The sequence below is a fragment of the Euprymna scolopes genome, chromosome 10, assembly GCF_053919585.1.
Source record: "Euprymna scolopes isolate OS-2025 chromosome 10, ASM5391958v1, whole genome shotgun sequence".
Classification (NCBI taxonomy): domain Eukaryota; kingdom Metazoa; phylum Mollusca; class Cephalopoda; order Sepiida; family Sepiolidae; genus Euprymna; species Euprymna scolopes.
The window spans coordinates 76,273,405-76,298,228 of NC_136491.1; the positions used below are offsets into that span (position 1 = coordinate 76,273,405).

At 31.0% G+C, this 24,824-nt stretch overlaps 1 protein-coding gene across 1 annotated transcript in view; it reads right to left on the reverse strand.

Moving 5' to 3' along the window:
* Positions 1–24,824, reverse strand: part of LOC145286110 (uncharacterized) — a 65,777-nt gene that overhangs the window by 13,870 nt on the left and 27,083 nt on the right. The window contains exons 4-9 of the mRNA XM_080134800.1: positions 19,381–19,541; positions 11,807–11,948; positions 10,790–10,889; positions 9,042–9,178; positions 7,660–7,891; positions 2,698–2,826 (exon numbers count right to left, since the gene is read on the reverse strand). Coding sequence (XP_079990926.1) covers positions 2,698–2,826; positions 7,660–7,891; positions 9,042–9,178; positions 10,790–10,889; positions 11,807–11,948; positions 19,381–19,541 — 901 coding nt within the window. The remainder of the gene's footprint in view (positions 1–2,697; positions 2,827–7,659; positions 7,892–9,041; positions 9,179–10,789; positions 10,890–11,806; positions 11,949–19,380; positions 19,542–24,824) is intronic.

Consider the following 24,824-nt stretch of genomic DNA (forward strand, 5'->3'; position numbering starts at 1 on the left):
AAGTTACTGTTCTATCTAACTAGATAAGTTTTTGTATTTTATCTGATTTTTAAGTGTTATTTAATTCGAAACACAAGTAGTGCCGAGTTGCAAAGTTAGAAGAACGCTAAGATGGCCAGCAATGAGTCTCGAATATCATTCCAAACTCAAAAACAAAATAGTGATAGAAATCTACCCAATAAATGTCAGTCTGCCTTTGGTCACACTTATTTATTATATAGTTGTTTCTTTACCATTTTTTTATAGCAAAATATGCCTCAAATATTAAATTTATATAAGAAACTGACCACCCAATCTAAAAATAATTATTTTTGCTTGGTTTATTATTTTCTAAGTTTTTCAGGGTATTCACACATAATCGCCTAAAATGTAAAACCTCATTTTGGATGGGATGATTAAGTTAAGAGTGTTATGTATCATTCTTACTATCACGGGTGAAGATTTAAATACAAAATTGGGTTTTATATACATTATTTAAAAGATTGACAATACCCTTATCCCCGAGTGGTTTCTGGGCCTTGATAAGTAGTGACTTCCATGTAAAAAAAAACGCACACACATAACTATTTTTATCAAAAATATAAATAAATAAAATTTTCCCTAAGATGTTCGAAAAACACCAAATTGTTTGTTTATAATAAATTTATTCAGTGTTATCCAATTAATGTCTTCGCCATCCTAAAAAAATTCTCAGGATAAAGAAAATATATATATATTGGTTGACTTGAATTATTTAGGATCATGGATTAAATTCTCCAGTGACAGATTCATAGGAAAAACCCATATAACATCATAAATGCATAAATTCTTATTAGATGAAATAAAATTGATTTATTTAAAAATTTCTTAATGTATTATAGTTTATAAATTATTGAGAAGATACAAAAAAATTAACATATCCGTTTTCTATGGATTTTGTTCCAGAGTAAAATTATATATATAAAAAAACTGACATTAAAAAGTTATTTAATTTTTGAAACAAACTTTGACATTTTTACAATTTAACTTCGATGTTCTTTTTATAAAAAAGTTCGCCATCTAAATATCGAAAAATTTCTACATAAATGAACATTCAACTTGGAGGATCTATATTACTTTTATGTTGTGGCTGTGTTGTTTGGGGCACTTTTGTTATTGGAATCAGAATCGGTAATTGTATCGGAATCAGGTATTTTAAAGCAAATTAGTAATTATATTGGAATTGTCCCATGACTAATAGTCACATACCTGAAATAATATATTTTAAAAACAACTGTCATTGCAGGTTGTATGCCTCCTCATTTTTTATAAAACAAGCCAAAAACTATATGGTGCTCTGACTGATGCCTTGAATTTTAGGAGAAAAATAAAAATTAACCCCAAAAAGTATGTTTTTCACCTCTAAAATATCCTGAATTTTCCCCGAGTCAAATATTATGTTTCCAAATGTATATCATGTGGTTTTGCTTTTGGGTAATTTTCAGCAAAATCTAATGGTTGGAAAAGATACTATGTCCCAAAAAGTGCTATTTTGGGTCATCTTGAGCCCTTTTGACCCCCTGAGGACGCAACCAGAATTTTTATCAAAAATCCGAGAATGTTACATTTCCTCCTTTGAGTAATTGCAACTTCATGCAAAATTTCAGAAAAATGTAATGAGTTGTTATTGAGAATTTTGGGAACAAATAGATGAAGGAATGAGGGTGAATTCTAAGGTCCAAATCCAACTAAGTCGATGGACCAATTACAAAAATGGATTTTTGTGAGGTTTAATTCAATTAGTTATATTATTGTTTGATTGAATAAACAGGTTCAAATAATACATTTATACAAAATGCAAATTTAAAAAGTTAGGTTCCAGCAATGGGCAATATGTCTGACAAATTCATTATAATAAAGCTGAACGTCAGTGTGTGTGTGTGTCTGGTCACAAATAGGCTCCTATATGGTTGACTATTACAGAAAACTGACCACATATAATGATAGATGTATCGAGGCACAGGAATGGGTATGTTTGATCTGGCATAATGATGATTCATTAAATTTGTGGGGTCTGTGTACGCGCCTGGTCTACAAAGTATGGAAATAAAAAATTTAAAAATTAAAAAAAAACGTTTACAAGTGTTTTTGATATAGATGTACATAATAATACTTTGATAAGTATGTTTTAACTTAAATAGGGATGGTATAATAAAATTGTGGGGTCTGTGTTCACACCTGGCATCTATAGAATGGAAATAGGCACAAACTTTAATACAGACTTTTCATATCTATGTGCGTAAGTATACTTTGATAATTATGTTTCAGTTTGAAGAAATATGGTATAATAAGATTATGGGGTGTTCGTTCACGCCTGACCTTCATAGAATGGAAATATGTCACAAAGTTTAACAAGGTTTTTTAATATAGATCCACAGAATATTGTGATAAGTGTTTCCGTGTGAACAGGTATGGTATAATAAATTATGGGGTTTATCTATTTTATTTTTACTTTCATCATATTTTGCTTTGGTTTTGATACCCCCAAATTCGAAGCTATCTCTTTACAACCCTTCCTTTTCATAACCTATCATACTTTCATAAATCAGAGTCTATTTTCTGTAGGCTGTTTTTGAACCCAGTCAATGACGGGTACTTTTGCTAATTCATTATAAAGAAGAAAAAATATACAATAAAATATGTAAAAAAATAAAAAATAAATAAAAAAAACAAACAAACCATCCTTGAGTGGCATCTTTGTTTCCAAGAAGTCAAATAATGTTGCAGGACCTGATGGACGACTTGGAGCAACATCTTCATGCCCCGTTTCTTTTTCTTCATTTTTCTTACGACCTTTTCTCTCACGACCTTAAAAGATATGTTAGGAAAAATTAACATGAATCCCAAGATTTTATTTGGATAAAAGTTTAATTGTATTCTCAACTTAACCAAACAATAACAACTCATCTTTTATCATGATATTAAATGATGGAACCCTATGATATTAAATGTTGGAACCCCATGGAAATTTCATGTCTGCTTTCTTCAACATAATTTATTTTTCATAAGACTGTGTTTGAAATAAAACATTTCTGTAAGTTTTAATACTATTAAAGAAAAATTGGCTCTTTCTTCTCACATAGAAATAATTGCAATTGTCAATTAAATATTCTTTACAAAAATAAAATATGTTCCTGTGTTATAGAATTATTCAGACTAGTTTTCTTATCTTGAATGTTATTCTCACAATGATTTGATCAATATAACTTCTGACCTTCTTCAGGTATATCTTGTCTAACTCAGAAGTCTTTCTGTCAAACTTGGACAGTCGGCAGCAACCATCAGTTCGGGAGCGATAGTGTAGCTCTGGTGTCTATCTGTACAGTCAGAAATGGCTATACAGTCCAATTTGAGAGTGATAGTTCCTACCAAGTGGAGTTACATAGCCTGGGCAAGGTGATATGGAATGATAGCTGTTGTCCATGCAGCAGTCCCAACCCTCTCCATGAAGCTAGAGTATCCAGTGGAAAAGACAGGGTCGAGATAGCTTGGCTCTAACTGCGTCAAAGGAGTTGCCAGTGATGACAATATAAAGTTAGGCTGCCTTAGGGACTCCATCTCCGAATTTTCTGTCAGGGTTTACTCTTACTTGGCCTTTTCTCTGATGGAGTAATCGCACAAGGCAGCGGAGGTTTTGAATCAGAATTATCCTCTCCTACCATCCAAATTTCCTGAAGTGACTGATTTTTAGGCCCAAGTAGGTCACCTTTGCCCCTTCTCCAAGTTAGTAAAAACAGTTTTGTTGGGCTTAGTCACTTGAACAGTGGCATAATGAACAAAGTTCTTAGTAAAAATTCAATTTCAAATTATATTCTTTTGGATGTTCAATACTTCGAGCGAATAATGCTAAAAATCCGAATGACTTAGCAATTCTACTCAGTCAGGGTTCATAAAACAAGAGCATGTTATTCTCGTCGATTAAATAAGGGGCTTTATAAGAAATCCCATGTCGATTCCAGTCTGACAAGACACATCTAAAGAAGATTATAGGTCACAACAACTGAAACATGCGAATAACACTCAAGATGAGAACAGCAGTTCAAATAATCTGAATTATTAATCTTCATTTAAAGATTCAGAAACATATGTCCCTCCATTATTTATTGAAAGATGTGACAATTTATCTTTTTCAAGACAATATTCTTTCTTCTTGGCATAAAAAAATAGTTGTCAGCTAAAATAAAATGAAATCTTTAACCATTTAATTGTATTTATTGTTACAATTTTAAATCATTTTAAAATAATCTTTTCCTCCTGACCATAAAAATAATTGTCTGCTAAATAATTTTTTAGAAATTGAATGAGCCCAAAGATTAGTGGGTAATAATTTATGAACATGAAATTGTTTTAGTGCATTATCAGTTCATCAGATTTAATTATACTTTTTAGATAGAAATTAAAAGAAGTAATATTTAGTCAAACTAATCATTTGCATTTTACATAGAGAAAAATGATATTGTTTGATCAGAGCAAATTACGTGATTACAAAGAAAACATGCTTGCTCATACAATACAGTTAACAGATTTCTAGAAAATGAGTCCAAAAATATACAATCGGTTAAAAAAATATATGATAGGTTATAAAAATATACAATAGTTAAGTTATTGTAAAAAAAAAAAAAAAAAAAAAAAAGAAAAGAAATTGGCAAAAATCAATTGTAATTTAAAACAATTATTGATAATTTATGAAACCACTCTCGTTTCTAAAAGAAAAAATAAACTACCAGTCATCCTATCACTAACCCTAAATCAAGATCATTTTTGGAGGGGAGGTGAGGATCTTTGGCCACCCAAACTTAGGGTCAGTGACAGTGTTTAGGAAGTTGTTTTGGGGGGAGGAGGGGGGTACATCTAAGGAAACACCCAATTGGTGACTGGAGTGATTTCTACAAAATTTCAATATATTTTTTGTTTGTGGATAAAGTTTTGCACATTTTTTGACTTTTAAACAAAAAAAAAAAGAACAATTTTTTTATAAGTAAATGTGAATTTGAATTCAAAATTGTTATTCAAGTTCATCTTTAAAATCCATTTTTTTTCTATTGATATTGTGGAATGTTTTAGTTTATATTTTGTGAGATTAAAATATAGGTCTCCCATGACTTTGACAAACAAACTCAATTTTAATAGATATAACAACTGTATGTATAACTATCAAATACGTTCATGAATGCATCCCCCTCCAACTCAAGCCAAATGATAAAAAATAGGATGTAAAGCTCTAGCAGTTCAGCATAAACCACTCCTTGCTTGAAAATAAAATCTGATTTTTTTATTTTCTATAGAAATCGCTCAGACAAGGCAAGAAGCCACTTGATATAAGGAGCTAACAAGAACAAAAAATGATTATCGCAAAGTTAGGGTATTTCTATTAGTTTTTAAAATGATCAAGGTAGGAGGAAAACTATGAGCAAGAAGAGAAAGAATCTACTGGAATAGGAAACTGTATTACAATGAGGTATCAAAACAGCAAATTGATGGAGATAACTAGACCAACGAGTCAAAAAAAAAAAAAAAAAAAAAAATAGTATTTATAGAAAAGACCGAGACTAACATGATCATATCTGTGAAAGCAAGGTTGCAAAGAAGAAAATGTGAGACACAATCAAATCAAATATGTTTCAAGCACCCTCAAATGGAACAGTTTCACCAGTTCTCTCACAAAAAGGTGAAATTCTACTTTTTTTGATTTACAAAAAGCAGAATTTTACTAGAAAGTGAACCAACTTTTATCTGCAACTCATATTCGGTTTTAACTCATGTTTTGTCTTAGAAATATTTGTTCAGATGGGATTCACTATTTCATGGAATGATGTTCTGGTTTGGGTTTGTGCTACCAGAGATCATATCTCTAAAAAAGTCAGCCTCGTCATCCAAGATGAATTCAAACATTTTTTGTTCTCCTATGAACATCTACACAACCACCTCATATTGATTTAGTAAAAAATTAAGATTATTAATAACATTTCATACTAATTGAAATTGACAATGTTTCAACCATATAACCAGAATGTATTATTTGAATTATATGGACTATTTTTTTATTTTGGTAGTTATTTTTGCAACGTTTACTATGATAATTAACAGATCCGTTTTTTATAGATTTTGTTCAAGAGCAAAATTATATAACTGGCATTACAAAAATATGTTGGAGATTATCTTATTTGTCTTAGAACTCTTTAACAATCGATTCTAAATGAGAGACTTTCAGAAGTCAAAAATTAAATCCTCACCACAGGCAATAATAACGAAAAAGTAGAATTAAAATCACTAAACATTTCTACCCAATCATAATTGACAGAACAAGAAAAATTTACACCATTTCAGTTCAAAACTTTGTGTAGATTCCCAGCATTCAAAAAGATGCATATAAAAAATGTTGGAGATTATAACGGTTGAAACGTTGTGAAAGTAACAACCAAGATGAGACTAATGGTCTGATTAATCCAAATTATAAATTATTAATCCTCATCTCAAAAATTTGGAAAAATAAGAGAAAATCAATAATGGTTCAGCCTCTCTTGTGACAATCTCACACATAATACATTATAAAGAATTACAGTTGAAACTCTTAATTTTATGTTAGTTTTCTGAAAATTGAAGAAACCAAAATAAAAATAGATTTCGTTTTTTATACATTTCTGTAAACTCATCTTTTCACTCTTAGGAATTTCACTCTATAGGAATTTGATTCATGCAATTGCTAATTGTCACTGAACAAATTATCAAAGAACTGCAACTCTTGGTGAAGGGACACAACTCTATACTTGTTAATAGAACAGAGTTATCTCACTTGGACAAATATCTAATTCAATTAGGCTTATCAAGAGAAGCTACTTTATTTAAATCATGCATGCACAACCTTTGTTCACGTGTGGGCCAGATTAAGTTTTCTCAGTTTGGACACTTACCAGAATCTTCATTACTATCTATACGTGTGTACTTATTCATTCATATATACTTTAGATATAGATATATTCAATTATTGATTTTTAATCATTTACCAATCCGTGATTATCAATATAAAATTATTTATATAAAAAGAATATTTAAAAAGGAACCCTAACAACATAATGCATTAATTTTATTATGAGAAAAAAAAATTTACAACACATTCTCACGTAAAATTTGAATTTAGTGTTTGCTCACCAATATCTCAATGTTTGGAGAAATGTTGAAGATGGCTACTCTCAAATTATTTTCAATCTATCAAACTTAATGTTCTTGATTTTGTGTTTTTCATTTTGTGAAATACCAGCATTTATAAGTACTGCCCAAGAGAGATTTTCTTTCTTTCAAAAATCTACTATCTGATGGAAAGCTTCTTTAGGTAGATTTTTATAAAATTCAAATAATGAATAATCTTGAATATCCTATTTTAACTCTTCAATCATTTGTAATTCATCCTTTAGAATTGTTTTTTAAAACTTTCTGGAAAAGATAATTTTTATTAATGATCTTTGAGCCACAAGAAAAGATTTCACAATTCAGATTAAGTTCGACCATGCATAATTTTAAATAGTATTGTGCTAATATTGCATCAGAAGTCAGTATTTTTCAAATGTTGAGCTAATTAAAAAGAATGTTATTATAATTATTTGCTTCATAATATTTAAACAGGCTAACAAAAAGCTAACTTACCCTGGAATTTATCTGGTTTTTCTCCACCCAACTTAGCAGTGGTTTTAAGCTGCCCAGAACTGATGGTATTCCCTCTTGCACCACTATCTCTTGATGTTGAACATCCAGACTTCCCAAGCAAAGAGGCAATAGCATCGTTAACCTTGCCATTATTTTGGCGAAGGGCTTGACATGCATGTTCAGTAGAAAAGCCCATATCTACAAGTCGTGCAATATCTTTGTCATTCAGAGGCTAAAAAAAAGGTAGTTTTTAAAGTTAGTCATTGGCAGTATTTTTCTAAAATACTTTCCAATATAACTAAGAAAAATTGTTTTGTCAGTCAAAATTTAGTTTAAAGTTTTTCCTCCAAAGATTTTTTAAAATCAATTTAGAAAACCATATGAAACAAAGCTAGATAAAAAGACAATATTGACAATTTCAATAGTTTCCAATTCAAAATAACTTGTCTTATAAGATCAAAGATAATGCAGTGTCTAATGTTTATTATATTTCAAAGTTAAACCACCTTCTCAAAAAAGAATAATAGGTGAAAACATTCTCTAAGAAAGAATAGGAAACCTTGGATGTTTGGGGGATATATAGATCAGAAGGTTATGATCACAGAAAAAGTACAAGTCTTTTTTAGAAAAGACTTTTTACAATAACTTAGATTTGTTCATGGTTCATAACTTGACTAAGATTATAGCCAATCAAGTCCTGCATTTTATAAAGCATTAATTCCGACTTTTAAATGTTCAATTAAGATCAAAATTTTTATTTCAATTTTTCCTAAATTGATGTACAAATCTGATGCTCTTTAGTAATCAGTGAATACAATCCCAAATTTCAGCTTTATAAGAAAAATAGTTTTTGAATTAAAAATGTTACGTAAACATAACTTTAACAATGCTTTATACAATGTGCAGAAATGAAGCTCAGATTAAACTTTGACCGATTTTTATGTCGTCAGAAGTATGCAGTCTCATGGCTGAATTATTTTTGTTTCTATACTATATTCTCAATGAGATTGACTTTAATTCTGTAAATATAAAATTGTAAATTCTGAAAAGTTTTAAAATGTAAACACATAAATAAAATAATACTATATTAATTCTATGAACATTTAATTAAAACATGTAAAATAACTTTTATGTGCTTAAATAAAAGCATGTTAATCGATATAAAATAAATTGTTGATGAAATAACTAATCGGGAGTTACCTCCCTTGTTGGAGATTATCTTATTTGTCTTAGAACACGTTAATGAATAGTCATCCATGTATCCGTTATTGTAAGTGAAATTCAGAAGTCTTAACATGCTCTTATGTTCTCACTACATTAGATATTTTATTTGCATGCATATAAGCTTGTTATAGGATACATGCCAAATAAATATATTTTACCTGCTTATTGCTACCAAAAGATTTTACTTTCTTTTCTTCCTTTGCTTGAACAGCTTCAGCAATGGTTGCTCTTCGCTGTATTTCAAACTCCTCACTTTCCTTCTTTTCTTTAGCAATTTCCAATGATTTAAAGTTATCTGAAATTGGAAAGGCAATCATAAGTTTTAGTTAACAATTGATACCTTGGATTGATAAAACTGAACGAGGTAAATCACGACTCTATGGGTTACCAAGGTTAATCATGACTATCTAAACGAGATTAATTATGGTTCTAAATGTTATACATAAAAATATATAAATACATTTAGATATTCATCTCCATGGTGTAACAGATCCATTGGACACCAGAGAACAGCAATGCTAAGCAATTAGTAATTGACTTTCTTTCAGATGATGATGGCGAAATAAACCAAGGATAACACAAACATCGGCAGTTTTTAGCAATGTGCGCCCACATGCTCCCTCTCGACAACAATCGCCAACTCCAACTCGTTCTGGTGTTGCATAGCGGAGACAAGACATTCATATAACGGGGACAACGATGAGACAATTATAATAGATTATATACACACAAAGGAGATGTGAATTCATTATTGAAGGAGGGGGTGTTTCATACAAAGTTCATTTACAAAGATGATCACAAAAACACATTACCTTTTCAGGTTGAAAGATGACAAACAAAGACTTATAAATATGATGATGTTTATTCCATCCGGAGGTAATGATCAGGGATTTCAATTGCCTTTCAGAGTTACATTTTCTTGTTTCTCTTTCTGGTTGTTTCCAAAAAGGTTTCAGCTAACTCCACTACTGTTTCCCCACTCTGAACTAACTCCTGAACTCGGCTCTGAATATATTGTAAATTACCTTTCTTTGTGACGTCAAAACGTGTTTCAGCCATGTGAGAGTCCTCATGTGGATTCTACGTATTACACATCTCCACACGCCTTCGCAACAAAGAAAATTCCTTAATTGAATTGTTCATTCTTCTAACTCTGTTTTAAAAAAAATTGTTCATTCTTCTAACTCTGTTTTAAAAAAAAGGAAAATTGCGAGCGCAAAAGAAAAAAAAAATGATCATAGGCAGGTGGGTTCGAACCTGTACCGCGAATGAGGGAAAGAACGTAAAAAAAAAAAAGTAACGCGTTAGCCGTCATGCCCATTGCCAAACTGGAAGCGACGTAGGTTTAAATTAAGGCTAGACAATCAAATAGAGGCAATGACTTTTGGAAACATTGGTGAAAAAAGTGACCCCTCCCTGTAGAAATATGCCTAGTTGAGGGTGAAGGAAATGTTTTTGGCCAATTTTTCAATATTTGACATCTGAAGGGTCGAGTTTAGAACTGATACTGATCTCCTGAAAATCCGTCGTATGTCTCGAAAGTTTTTGCGAGACATATAAACATACATACATTTAAACAGACAGGTGAGATTTATATTATAGATGATTTTAGATGCACAAATATTTTTAGTTCATATTTTATTTTCTCCTTCTAATACACTCTCCCCTCTTATTCTTTACTTTCTATCTTCATCCTTTTCTGTCTCACTCCAGCGTCATATTTTCTATCTCTTGCCTCTTCAAATCAAGGAAAAAAATCTTGCATATAATACATGGTGTATCAATCATATTGAATTTTCTATCTTTCTCTTTTTCTCATTGTGAACAGAAGTAATAATTTTACTTCATTGAGAAGAAATTCATAGATTTCTGTGTTCATTTGCATAGTTGAAAAAAGAATACTTGCCTGTTCTAATAGGTGTTTTATACACTTTTTGACCAAAGGGCACAAATGGTGGTGGACCCCCTTCAGAGATGATACCACGTCGATGCTGCTTTGCCAATCTCTTTATATGAAAAAAAAAAGTAGAAAAAGTTAAAATCAATCATTCTGCCAATTAAACAGAGTAGAATAAAAGAAAAAATATATATCTTAAGTCAGTAAGAAACTTCTTAAAAAATAATTTTTAAAATAAATTGTAGCAAAGAATATTGCTAATAACATGATACAACAATGACAAATGAAAATTAGCTACTTAGAATCCGTTTAATTTGGGTCTGACTTTGAAAATCAGACAGAAAACCTGTTAGTTGTCCAGTTTCACACTATTAGTAAAAAATTATAACTGCACAAAAACTTTATTATGTATGTACCTATTAGGTTAAATGAAAGATTATACCCCAAAATTCACACAAATTCATCCAGTATTATGTTTTTCAGCAATAAAATCAAAATCATCCCTTTGAAAATTTTGGAAACTATTTTTATATTGGGGAGGGGGAGCTTTGTTAACTGTTTTCTATTTTGAATTACAGTTTAATTTATGTTCCTTTGGCATTAACGTTATGAAAAGATTAATATGGCCGACAAGAGAATTTACCTGTGAAATGTGCTTTTTTTTTCTATTTTACAACAAAACTGGCCAATGAATTTGTGTAAATTTTTGTGGACCGTTTTTTAGCCTACCAAGTAAGTACATAATAAAGCTTTTCCGCCATTTTTTTTTATCCTTTTAGATATTTTAAATATTGGTGTGAAACTGGATAACATTACATGTTAGATGCTTATAATTTTATGATACTTGCATCATCAGTTAAATACTGTTAAGAACAGTCATAAACAAATTCCAAATGCAATTATAAAACATGTTTTCATAAAATCTGTTCCTTTTAAAATTTAATATCAACTGGTTTAAAATTTTGTCCAACATTAATTTTTATACACAAAACATTGTATATAGTTGAGAAAATAAAATAAACATACCCGCTTGAGTTCCCAATTGTCATGAAGTCTTTCGACTCTACCGCCAATCGATTTAGTGTTTTTGCCATTTAAAAGTAAAAATCCGTTTTCTATAGGAATGGTTCCAGAAAATTGAATTTTTGTTCCAGGTGGCGTAACCAGGCTGCAGAAAAAAAAAAATTAATTGACAGTTTACAAAACTGTTTTTCATGCAGAAATTTATAAAAAGTAATTTTTAAAATAGAAATAGATTATTTTCTTTAAGTTGAGATTTTCCATGTATAAAAATATTTTCTTCGAGGAAAGACCTGCTTTTTTTGTTTTTGTTTTGTTTTTTGTTTATTCTACTTTTGCTGGTATTAATCCCAAGAAGAAGCAAGCCTCCTGTTAAGATAGAAAATATCCAACAAGGTATAGGTCTGGACGATGCGTTTTAATAAAGAAATGTCCAGATCTTATGAAGCATCATAAACACATGAATATTTAAAATGGATGGTCAAAGGGAAATAACTATTTTCTGTAAAGGCAAAATTGCTTCCCCTGCTTTAACTCTGAAATAATAGTTTTCACTTCTTACAATCAACACCCACAAAGAGTCATTGAGATACAACCATTTTCTTTTTGGAGTCAAAATACCACCATCTATATTCCACCAAATTATGAATGCCATGCTTACAGACATAACGGGAGCCACAGCATTTGATGACATCATCATCTCAAGCACATTGTTTTATCGTTATTTCCATCGCAAGTGCTCGTCTGAGCTCCAATCTCTCGTCCCCCCCCCTCGCCAATCTTTCACGAGAAACACCCGTCTGGCTGAAACTACTGTGAATAATTTTCCCCACTCTTTATCTGTGCCTAAATCCAAACGTAGATTCCATGAGCAGAGCTTCTTTCTTAGAACTGCACGATTGAGGAACTCTCTTCCGTTCGCCTGTTTCCCACCTGACTACAACTTGGATGTCTTCAAGTCCAACATAAACAAATTCCTGACAAACCGCCCCCTTAAGTAAGACACTCTATCAAATCTCCAATATTAATGATTACAACAATACTATCTCATTGATTACTGTACACGCAATAACCCTTATCCCTGAGTGACCTCTGGGCCTTGATAAGTGTAAAAAAAAACATCTCAGGATGAACTGCTGCAATGGTTAATCTCCGTATTCGAATGTATCCAATAGTATGGTTTTTATGTACATACAGAAAAATGTCAATATTACCAAATCTCGATAAAATATCTTGGTTTTATTTTTGATAAAACAAGTCGATGACCAGATCCTGAAAACATTTCAGCTCTAAAAAGTATGCCAGCTCCAACAGACATCAAAATGCTACAATCTTTTCTTGGTTTAGTAAGCCATTACAGTACATTTTTACCAGAGTTATATCGCACCTAATTTCATTTAAACTACCTTCTAAAAAAAAATTTTTTTTTAACTACATGGAACTGGTCACCAGAATGCAAAGCTGCTTTTGCTAAAATTAAAGCTTCACTTTCTTCAGATCTTCTCGTGCATTTTAATCCATCTTTGGACATTGTTGTAGTTTCCGATGCTTCTGACTATGGCATTGGTGCCTTGATCTCTCACATCTTTCCCAATGGTAATCAAAAAGCCATTGCTACTGCATCTAGATTATTGACACCCATATAAAGGAACTATGGCCAAATCAAGAAAAAATTTTGGCAATGCTATTAAAAAATATGCTATTAAAAAATTCCATAAAATGGTTTGTGGATGTCATTTCACATTGGTTACCGACCACAAATCTCTGGTAAGCATTTTTAGATCCAAGAAAGTCATTGCTATGTATACTGCTAATCGATTACAATGATGGGTTACCATTCTACTGAATTATGATTTTTCATTAAAGTACCTTTCAACAAATCCGATTGGACATCTGCATGTCCAATTGAATTAAAGACTCATTAAAGTAAAGACTCATTGATGCACACCAAAAGCTATCTGAAGATTCAGTTGTTACAGCAACAGTAAGGGAGTTGCCAGTCACTTCCCACATGATTAAAGAAGCCATATCTTCTGACCCTCTACTGCAGGAAGTAATTACTAGGGTTATGACAAGAGAATATTCTTATCATTGTTTACTCTCGAGTATATATCTGCCATAGTTCCTATTTACAATGCCTCCCCACGGGACAGAGTTAGACACCAGGGTCGTTTTTTAATGTGGAGAAAAGGAACAAAAATTAAAATTGTCTCAGTCGTGAAGGATTTCTCCTCCACTGACAGAGAATAAGAAATTGAAGTACAGCATCTGAAGAACAGATACTACACTTTGATCTTGTCCCGAAGGCCAAGAGTTAGACACAGTTAATCAATCGAGAACCACATCACTCAATCAAAAAACATAAGATATTAACTGATATATACTCGAGAGTCAAAATAATGAAAAGAATATTCACTTATCATAGACCTAGTAATCACCTTCCACCATACCAAGTGGCCAACAGTATCCCCGAATAAACAGTTACTTCCATTCTTCCAATAGAAATATTCGCTATCCGAGGTTGGTAGGGTAATTCTTTTTGCCAAACAGGTCATCATCCCTTCATCCTTGCAAAACAGTAAAAACTCAAAGTTGAATTCTAATTGCATTTTATGTACAAGAAAATGAAATCTAATACTAGGATTGTTTCAAAATGAATATATTGCAAGATTTGTTTGGCATCATTGCAGATTTACACCTGCTAAATAACCCTCCCAGGTCTCCCTAAAATGTGATATTCTACCTTTTTCTTAGGTGATTACACATGAACACCCGAAAAACTTGACAGAAAGAGAAAAAATTATTTTAGAATTTACAGTGGCAGATTAACTTTACATAAATGCAAAATAATCCCACATTCCAGCATTTTGGGCCAGTTAACAAATATTTTTTAGATGCAAGATAAATGATGTGCATTTTTCTTGAAGAGAAAAAGTTTTGTTTCTTTTTTTTAATTATATTTTTAGATGATTCTGTATGGTTTAAAGAAAGTATTTCTTGGTTGGGAGCTTGCCACTTGGATTTAAGGTTAGTGGTGGGATTAAAGGAGTTTTCTTTTAGGAGGAAGGGGAGGAGGCCTTACCATTCATACCTAGAGTTAGAGATACAATTAAGAGAGTTTTTATTTAAGGATCCTTGTCCCTCAGCTTTCGATATAATGGTACGATATGTACTAGGAAAGGCATCTTTAAGAAGTGGGCTTATCACTCAAACCTAGAGTTAGTTGTAGGGAATTATGTTTTTAAACTAAGTTTTCAGCTTGAAAAATATCAAAAGAATTTGGAAAGTTAAATGCTCTAAAAACCAGAAAATAGGGGATCATTTTATGTTAAATTTATATTTGAAACTGAACATCATAGTCAATTATTTTATTTTATTTTTTTTTTTTTTGTTCAAACATTTTTAAGACATCTGAACATAATCACTTAAAGTAATATCTTATTTATTTTCTTTTAAATTGGTGATAAGAATGTCATTTTTACCAAAATTAAGTATAATTGAAAAATAGTATTTCTCAAAGGAGCCACTATTTTATAAAATAATCAGAAACCAATATAAATTAAAAAAATCTTTTTCTTTTTCTTTTTTAAATTAGTAGTTATTTTTAAAAAAAAAAAAAAAAGTCGCTATTTTGTAAACTGCTGATGCTATCATTGCTAATCATGTTAGTAAAACAGTCAAATTGTTGACTTTCACTGAAATGGAGACAATACTTTTTTGGATAAGTTAATTTAAAATTGCTACTACAAAAACAGAAATATAAAATTATAATTTTAATGCATATGTAAAAAGATTACTTATTTAGAGTACGAAAAATATTTTTTTTAAATGTTTGTTGTCTTCTTTTTAAGATGACATAGATTAAGAGGAATGTATTTCCTGATTACTTTCCAAATTTTATGGCAAATTTGCTCATAGAGTCATAACAAACTTTTAAAGAATGTGGGAGGTGGGTTCTTAAAAAAAATTACATAAAGGGTCATTTTTTGTCAAAATTTTTATCATTTTATTTGTTTAAAACTCTTAAGATATATCATGTAGGTAATTATCAATTAACGTATGTGAAAGGATATTCATTTCTGAACAAAATGGTTGTATTTTGACAACTTTATTCTTCAGTTTTAAAACTATGATTTGAAATCTGTGCTCATCCAAAGCATGTGAGTATTACTAATTTTACATATGGCTGGGGTTTCTCTAAGGTTATAGTCAGCTAATGTACTTCCTAACTTCCAGCATAGCACTACCATAAGTGGTTACAAGGCAAAGCAGTTCCTCTACTTTTTTTCTATCACGCCTACATCCCCCCTATGCATGCACTCTTTTTTATTATGTTTTTCCAATCATTCTTTTTTTTTTTTTTTAATAATCATTGAAAAGTATTTTGGTTTCATTTTAATTAAGAATTATTGAAATTAGTTTTATTTTTTAAAACAATTATTAAAAACATTTTTTGCAATCTTTTTAAACTATTTTGGGAATATTATGTATTTGATACATTTTTTTATGTCTGAAATTTTATTTTGATTACAATAATTTTATTTTTATACTTTCATTAATATATTTACAAACATTCAAATAAAAAACTTTTCTTTTTAAAATTAAAATAACACTTATTTTTATCATTTCATAACCATATAGTTCTTATAAAATTTCAAATAAAATAAAAACTTTAATTTTTTTAATTTTGTTATTAAAAGTGCAAATAAAGGCTGATTGTATTATTTTTATCTGTATAATTTTAATTTTTATTGTATACATTTCAATGTCTTTTTCTTAAATTTTAGTTCTGTTTAGTTTATATTGGCAGATGCGGAAAGCAACTCTAAGAAGTGCCATTTAGACCACTAAAATCAACTTTGCAATCAAGGGAAGGAAAAATATCGTTGTCTATAACCCCTTTCCAACAGAAGAAATGTTCAAAGTTATTTTTTACTCAATTTTCATGGAAAATGCTTCACTGAGATTCAATGTAAGACATTCACAAGGATCTGTCTTCTTACCAAATGTGCAAAGAACTTTCCTCACCTTCTGTGTGCCTAGCATCAGTTCCCATAAATAGAGTTTCTTTCCAAAACCTTCTCGTAACATAACAGGAGTACATGCCTGCAGACTACAACATTGTCATCTTTAAATCCAAATTTTTCAACAAATTTCAATTTTCGACAAACTAACCTACACTCTTAAATTTCCTCTATTTTAACATGAAAATATACCTCCTCCTCTGCTGTAAAGATTCTGATAGATGTATACACAGACTTGATGTCTATATTCGTAAAACCCTCCCCTTGACTAGTGAGTATATTCTAGAATCAGATGATCAGGTATTTTAGATTAGCCTTTCAATTCTGTGTTAGTTACTGGTATTTCCTTTACAGTTCTCCATCGACTCAAGACTGTATCATGTCTCTGACAGTATAGATGCAGCACACTTCTCAGATACTCATGCCCAAGTACATGAGTTTGATAATTTTAATGTCCCACACAGTAATTAGTTTGGCTTCTTGAGTTTTGCAGAAACAGCTGGACACTGCACTCATGGTTTCTCTGTAGTTCTTTTCCTTGCACAAACATTCAAGTTTCTGACTTGCCTCTCAGATTGTGAAAATCAGCAGACTTCACTTCTACCCCTATTCCTAACCACAGTACCTGAGGATTGTATGACAAATAGCTATGGTCCACTCGGAAACACTAATAACCCTGTGCTATCATCTTTAATCCTGACCCCAAGTTAAGGAGCCGTTGCTCAAAATGTACTGAAAAAATAAAAAATAATTAATAAAAATAATAATACAAAATGTTGATTAGGAAGCTATCACAACACATTTGAGATATCTTTTCTCTTCCTACTGAAAAATGTGCCAATGAGACAACCAAATGGTACAAAGCAGGTATTGAAGCACATGTTCCCATGTACTATAGCAAACTTCACAATCTTCCAATTAGTTCACTTCAAATTGTGCAGGAACCATTGCACAAAAGCAGCATGCATTCCACCAATTCATCCACCCTAAGTATAAATAGTCAAAATTATATATATACTAAAAATCATTATAAAAATGAAATAGCTGCAGTCAAGGCATACTGAAATAACCAGAAAATACATAGTCACAGAAGATAAGAATTTGCAATTTTTGGAAAATTTATAATAATGTAGTAAATAAAGGAAAATCAGTAATTCTTCCACTATCCAATAACCAAGGTTTCTTGCTAATCTGCTTGGCCAGTGATTTTCCTCCACTTCCACCTTAGATCACACAAACAACTCCCTCCCAAATTGTCTTATGGAAACAAAAATCACACTTTATGCACTGGTAATCCATCTTTTCTTATCTCAGTGATATCATACAAAAACTTATGACATCTTCATGGTGGTTAGGCCTGATCGCATCCCTGTTATACTAATTAAGAAATGCTATTAGTTTCCTCCCTCTCTTGGCTAAAATCTTAGAGCCATTAATCAATCAAGCACTACTCCACCAGCTCATAATAGCTAATTTCTCTGACCAACTATGGATTTAGGCAAGCCCGTTCTATTGCAGATATTTTAATGTACATGTGTTTGATGATATTAATGCATGCATGTACCATGCACTGGATAAGGCAAGTGAAACTAGGGCAGTGGCCCTTGATATATCCAAAGCCTTTAACGAGGTCTAGCATGATGAAAATTAAATCATATAGTATTTCTAGACTAATATTAAATATTATATCCTTTTTAAAAAAAAAGAGAAAAATTCAAGTTGTTCTTGATGAACGTACATCTAAAAAGCAGGGCATTAATGCAGGAGTACCTCAGGGTTCAATATTCAGATTTTTATTATTCATGATATTCATAAATTACCTCCCTGACATCATTTTGTCTGAGCTAAGTATCTTTGCTGATGATACGAAGTTCTATAATAGGCATGAGAGGAAAACGAATTTACAAATATCTAAGACAATAACACAATTCTTAGAAAACGATTTCTAATCAGTAATGCAATGAGGCCATAAATGGTAGGTAACATTTAATGCTACTAAGACTAAGCTTCTTTCCCTTAATCAATCACAAGTGTTTTACAAGTATTTTAATGGAATGTTCTCTGATGAACTCATTGCACTTTTACCCCTCTACATACATACCTTCAACAAACCCATTTAGCAATAAAATCCCACCCCTTTACTGTAGATGTCCCTAGATGCCAGAAAGCCTTCTGCTCTAATAGGTTCTTTCATCGGATTGCTTAACTTTGGAATTCCTTCCTTGCTCTCTGCTACCCTGACTCTGACATGCAGAAGTTTAAATGTAATGTAAACCAGCATTTTGCTCATCTCCTTACTACAAGCTCCCTTATAAACATGGGATCAAATGCCTCCCAGTGACAATATACCTTGTTTGAAATGGACAAAAGTAAAAAAAAAAATGTTTGTTGATTCCATCGTTTTCTATCTTCTCATAATACCGTTGATCATTCAATTAACAATCCATCTCATTAACTTTCATCCTTGAGTGGCTTTTGTCCTTGATAAATGATGACTCATAAGGGAAAATTGGTTCTTATTTGAATTATCTGTTTTTATCAATTAGGTTTCCTTACCTCACAGTGTGAATGGTTTCGATTTCGACTCCAGAGCAGGTAGTATGTCCATCCGTTAGAGTCAATTTTAATAAACGCGGAGCTGCTTGTGAATCTTCATTGTCCTTAGGAGCTGAAATGTTACGAATTTTCTGGACTTGTAGGACACATGGACCCTGAATCTGTAAACAAATGAAATAAAACAAAAGTTCTCAAACCAGAATCAATTTAAAAACAATAAGAGGGAAAAGATGTGGGAAGAGTTGTTACAAGGTTGTGGTATGAGTCATAGAGAATATGTGGGTTTCACAGTTTGGATTGGCTATCATATGAAGAAAACGAAACAAAAAAAACAAAGTATTAGTAAAATTGTAATTATTACCAAAATATTTTGAAATTTATTTGGGAAAGTATTCATCGTGTATCACTTACTTTTTAAATCGAATTCTTTAGATATTATACATTAAGAAATAAAATAGGATGCATTCATTTATCAGTTAGTTAAAAGTTTTTGCCAATTTGTTAAAATCAAATCACAGGATAACTATCATATATATGCTATTGCATAATAAGCACACAGCTTAATGGTAATACACATAACTACAGTCCATGTGGTTGAACTTTCAAACACTGCTGTTGTACTGTAGTAATGACAAAACACATGTCTGTGGATAACTACATGAGGTAAAAATGGAATAAGCCAATTTTATAATTCAGATAATTTAAATAGGAACCAGTTCCGAATGTATAAATTGAGCTCAACATTTAGAATATTAAATAGAGCTCCTTTCAAAATTATATTTTTAAATTTCTTAGTCTTCTGTTATTTTACTTAATTTAAGTTCTTATCCATCTTCCCGGTCTTAGACTTCTTGAATAAAAACTGTTTATCTCTTAATCTACCAGTAATTCCACTGCACATCTCATGTGCCCAATGCTTGCAGGCAGCACACAAAATGGAGTTGTACCAGACTCTCTTTCCACAAATTAAGCTGGTAAACCTTTTTCTTTCTGGGAAATTTCTAATATTACAACTATTGATTATCAAATTTAGTAATATTCAATCTGAAGCTTTTATTTTCTACAGTTCTTAACAAGTAGACCTTCCATAGTTTCACAGGCAAGCATACATAAGCGTACAGCATCTCTGCAGAACAGTAATGGAATTCCTTGAGCATTGTTTCTAAAACAGAAATGAAAATGGAATTCCATTTTCATTTCTGTTTTAGAAACAATGCTGGAAGAATTCCATTTTCATTTCTGTTTTAGAAAACAATGCTGAAAGAATTCCATTTTCATTTCTGTTTTAGAAACAATGCTGAAAGAATTCCATTTTCATTTCTGTTTTAGAAACAATGCTGGAGGAATTCCATTTTCATTTCTGTTTTAGAAACAATACTGGAGGAATTCCATTTTCATTTCTGTTTTAGAAACAATGCTGAAAGAATTCCATTTTCATTTCTGTTTTAGAAACAATGCTGAAGGAATTCCATTTTCATTTCTGTTTTAGAATCAATGCTGAAAGAATTCCATTTTCATTTTTGTTTTAGAAACAATGCTGGAGGAATTCCATTTTCATTTCTGTTTTAGAAACAATGCTGAAGGAATTCCATTTTCATTTCTGTTTTAGAAACAATGCTGGAGGAATTCCATTTTCATTTCTGTTTTAGAAACAATGCTGGAGGAATTCCATTTTCATTTCTGTTTTAGAAACAATGCTGGAAGAATTCCATTTTCATTTCTGTTTTAGAAAACAATGCTGAAATGAAATGAAAATGGAATTCTTTCAGCATTGTTTCTAAAACAGAAATGAAAATGGAATACTTTCAGCATTGTTTCTAAAACAGAAATGAAAATGGAATTCCTCCAGCATTGTTTCTAAAACAGAAATGAAAATGGAATTCCTCCAGCATTGTTTCTAAAACAGAAATGAAAATGGAACTCCTCCAGCATTGTTTCTAAAACAGAAATGAAAATGGAATTCCTCCAGCATTGTTTCTAAAACAGAAATGAAAATGGAATTCCTCCAGCATTGTTTCTAAAACAGAAATGAAAATGGAATTCCTCCAGCATTGTTTCTAAAACAGAAATGAAAATGGAATTCCTCCAGCATTGTTTCTAAAACAGAAATGAAAATGGAATTCCTCCAGCATTGTTTCTAAAACAGAAATGAAAATGGAATTCCTCCAGCATTGTTTCTAAAACAGAAATGAAAATGGAATTCCTTCAGCATTGTTTCTAAAACAGAAATGAAAATGGAATTCCTCCAGCATTGTTTCTAAAACAAAAATGAAAATGGAATTCTTTCAGCATTGTTTCTAAAACAGAAATGAAAATGGAATTCCTCCAGCATTGTTTCTAAAACAGAAATGAAAATGGAATTCTTCCAACATTGTTTCTAAAACAGAAATGAAAATGGAATTCTTTCAGCATTGTTTCTAAAACAGAAATGAAAATGGAATTCCTTCAGCATTGTTTCTAAAACAGAAATGAAAATGGAATTCCTTCAGCATTGTTTCTAAAACAGAAATGAAAATGGAATTCTTTCAGCATTGTTTCTAAAACAGAAATGAAAATGGAATTCCTCCAGCATTGTTTCTAAAACAGAAATGAAAATGGAATTCCTCCAGCATTGTTTCTAAAACAGAAATGAAAATGGAATTCCTCCAGCATTGTTTCTAAAACAGAAATGAAAATGGAATTCCTTCAGCATTGTTTCTAAAACAGAAATGAAAATGGAATTCCTCCAGCATTGTTTCAAAAACAAAAATGAAAATGGAATTCTTTCAGCATTGTTTCTAAAACAGAAATGAAAATGGAATTCTTTCAGCATTGTTTCTAAAACAGAAATGAAAATGGAATTCTTTCAGCATTGTTTCTAAAACAGAAATGAAAATGGAATTCTTTCAGCATTGTTTCTAAAACAGAAATGAAAATGGAATTCCTCCAGCATTGTTTCTAAAACAGAAATGAAAATGGAATTCCTCCAGCATTGTTTCTAAAACAGAAATGAAAATGGAATTCTTTCAGCATTGTTTCTATAACAGAAATGAAAATGGAATTCTTTCAGCATTGATTCTAAAACAGAAATGAAAATGGAATTCTTTCAGCATTGTTTCTAAAACAGAAATGAAAATGGAATACTTTCAGCATTGTTTCTATAACAGAAATGAAAATGGAATTCTTTCAGCATTGTTTCTAAAACAGAAATGAAAATGGAATTCCTCCAGCATTGTTTCTAAAACAGAAATGAAAATGGAATTCTTTCAGCATTGTTTCTAAAGCAAAAATGAAAATGGAATTCCTCCAGCATTGTTTCTAAAACAGAAATGAAAATGGAATTCCTCCAGCATTGTTTCTAAAACAGAAATGAAAATGGAATTCCTCCAGCATTGTTTCTAAAACAGAAATGAAAATGGAATTCCTTCAGCATTGTTTCTAAAACAGAAATGAAAATGGAATTCCTCCAGCATTGTTTCTAAAACAAAAATGAAAATGGAATTCTTTCAGCATTGTTTCTAAAACAGAAATGAAAATGGAATTCCTCCAGCATTGTTTCTAAAACAGAAATGAAAATGGAATTCCTCCAGCATTGTTTCTAAAACAGAAATGAAAATGGAATTCTTTCAGCATTGTTTCTATAACAGAAATGAAAATGGAATTCTTTCAGCATTGTTTCTATAACAGAAATGAAAATGGAATTCTTTCAGCATTGTTTCTAAAACAGAAATGAAAATGGAATTCCTCCAGCATTGTTTCTAAAACAGAAATGAAAATGGAATTCTTTCAGCATTGTTTCTAAAACAAAAATGAAAATGGAATTCCTCCAGCATTGTTTCTAAAACAGAAATGAAAATGGAATTCTTTCAGCATTGTTTCTATAACAGAAATGAAAATGGAATTCCTTCAGCATTGTTATAGAAACAATGCTGAAAGAATTCCATTATCATTTCTGTTTTAGAAACAATGCTGGAAGAATTCCATTTTCATTTCTGTTTTAGAAACAATGCTGGAGGAATTCCATTTTCATTTCTGTTTTAGAAACAATGCTGAAAGAATTCCATTTTCATTTTTGTTTTAGAAACAATGCTGGAGGAATTCCATTTTCATTTCTGTTTTAGAAACAATGCTGAAGGAATTCCATTTTCATTTCTGTTTTAGAAACAATGCTGGAGGAATTCCATTTTCATTTCTGTTTTAGAAACAATGCTGGAGGAATTCCATTTTCATTTCTGTTTTAGAAACAATGCTGGAGGAATTCCATTTTCATTTCTGTTTTAGAAACAATGCTGGAGGAATTCCATTTTCATTTCTGTTTTAGAAACAATGCTGGAGGAATTCCATTTTCATTTCTGTTTTAGAAACAATGCTGGAGGAATTCAATTTTCATTTCTGTTTTAGAAACAATGCTGGAGGAATTCCATTTTCATTTCTGTTTTAGAAACAATGCTGAAAGTATTCCATTTTCATTTCTGTTTTAGAAACAATGCTGGAGGAATTCCATTTTCATTTCTGTTTTAGAAACAATGCTGGAGGAATTCCATTTTCATTTCTGTTTTAGAAACAATGCTGGAGGAATTCCATTTTTATTTCTGTTTTAGAAACAATGCTGGAGGAATTCCATTTTCATTTCTGTTTTAGAAACAATGCTGGAGGAATTCCATTTTCATTTCTGTTTTAGAAACAATGCTGAAAGAATTCCATTTTCATTTCTGTTTTAGAAACAATGCTGAAAGAATTCCATTTTCATTTCTGTTTTAGAAACAATGCTGAAAGAATTCCATTTTCATTTTTGTTTTAGAAACAATGCTGGAGGAATTCCATTTTCATTTCTGTTTTAGAAACAATGCTGAAGGAATTCCATTTTCATTTCTGTTTTAGAAACAATGCTGGAGGAATTCCATTTTCATTTCTGTTTTAGAAACAATGCTGGAAGAATTCCATTTTCATTTCTGTTTTAGAAAACAATGCTGAAATGAAATGAAAATGGAATTCTTTCAGCATTGTTTCTAAAACAGAAATGAAAATGGAATACTTTCAGCATTGTTTCTAAAACAGAAATGAAAATGGAATTCCTCCAGCATTGTTTCTAAAACAGAAATGAAAATGGAATTCCTCCAGCATTGTTTCTAAAACAGAAATGAAAATGGAATTCCTCCAGCATTGTTTCTAAAACAGAAATGAAAATGGAATTCCTCCAGCATTGTTTCTAAAACAGAAATGAAAATGGAATTCCTCCAGCATTGTTTCTAAAACAGAAATGAAAATGGAATTCCTCCAGCATTGTTTCTAAAACAGAAATGAAAATGGAATTCCTCCAGCATTGTTTCTAAAACAGAAATGAAAATGGAATTCCTCCAGCATTGTTTCTAAAACAGAAATGAAAATGGAATTCCTCCAGCATTGTTTCTAAAACAGAAATGAAAATGGAATTCCTCCAGCATTGTTTCTAAAACAGAAATGAA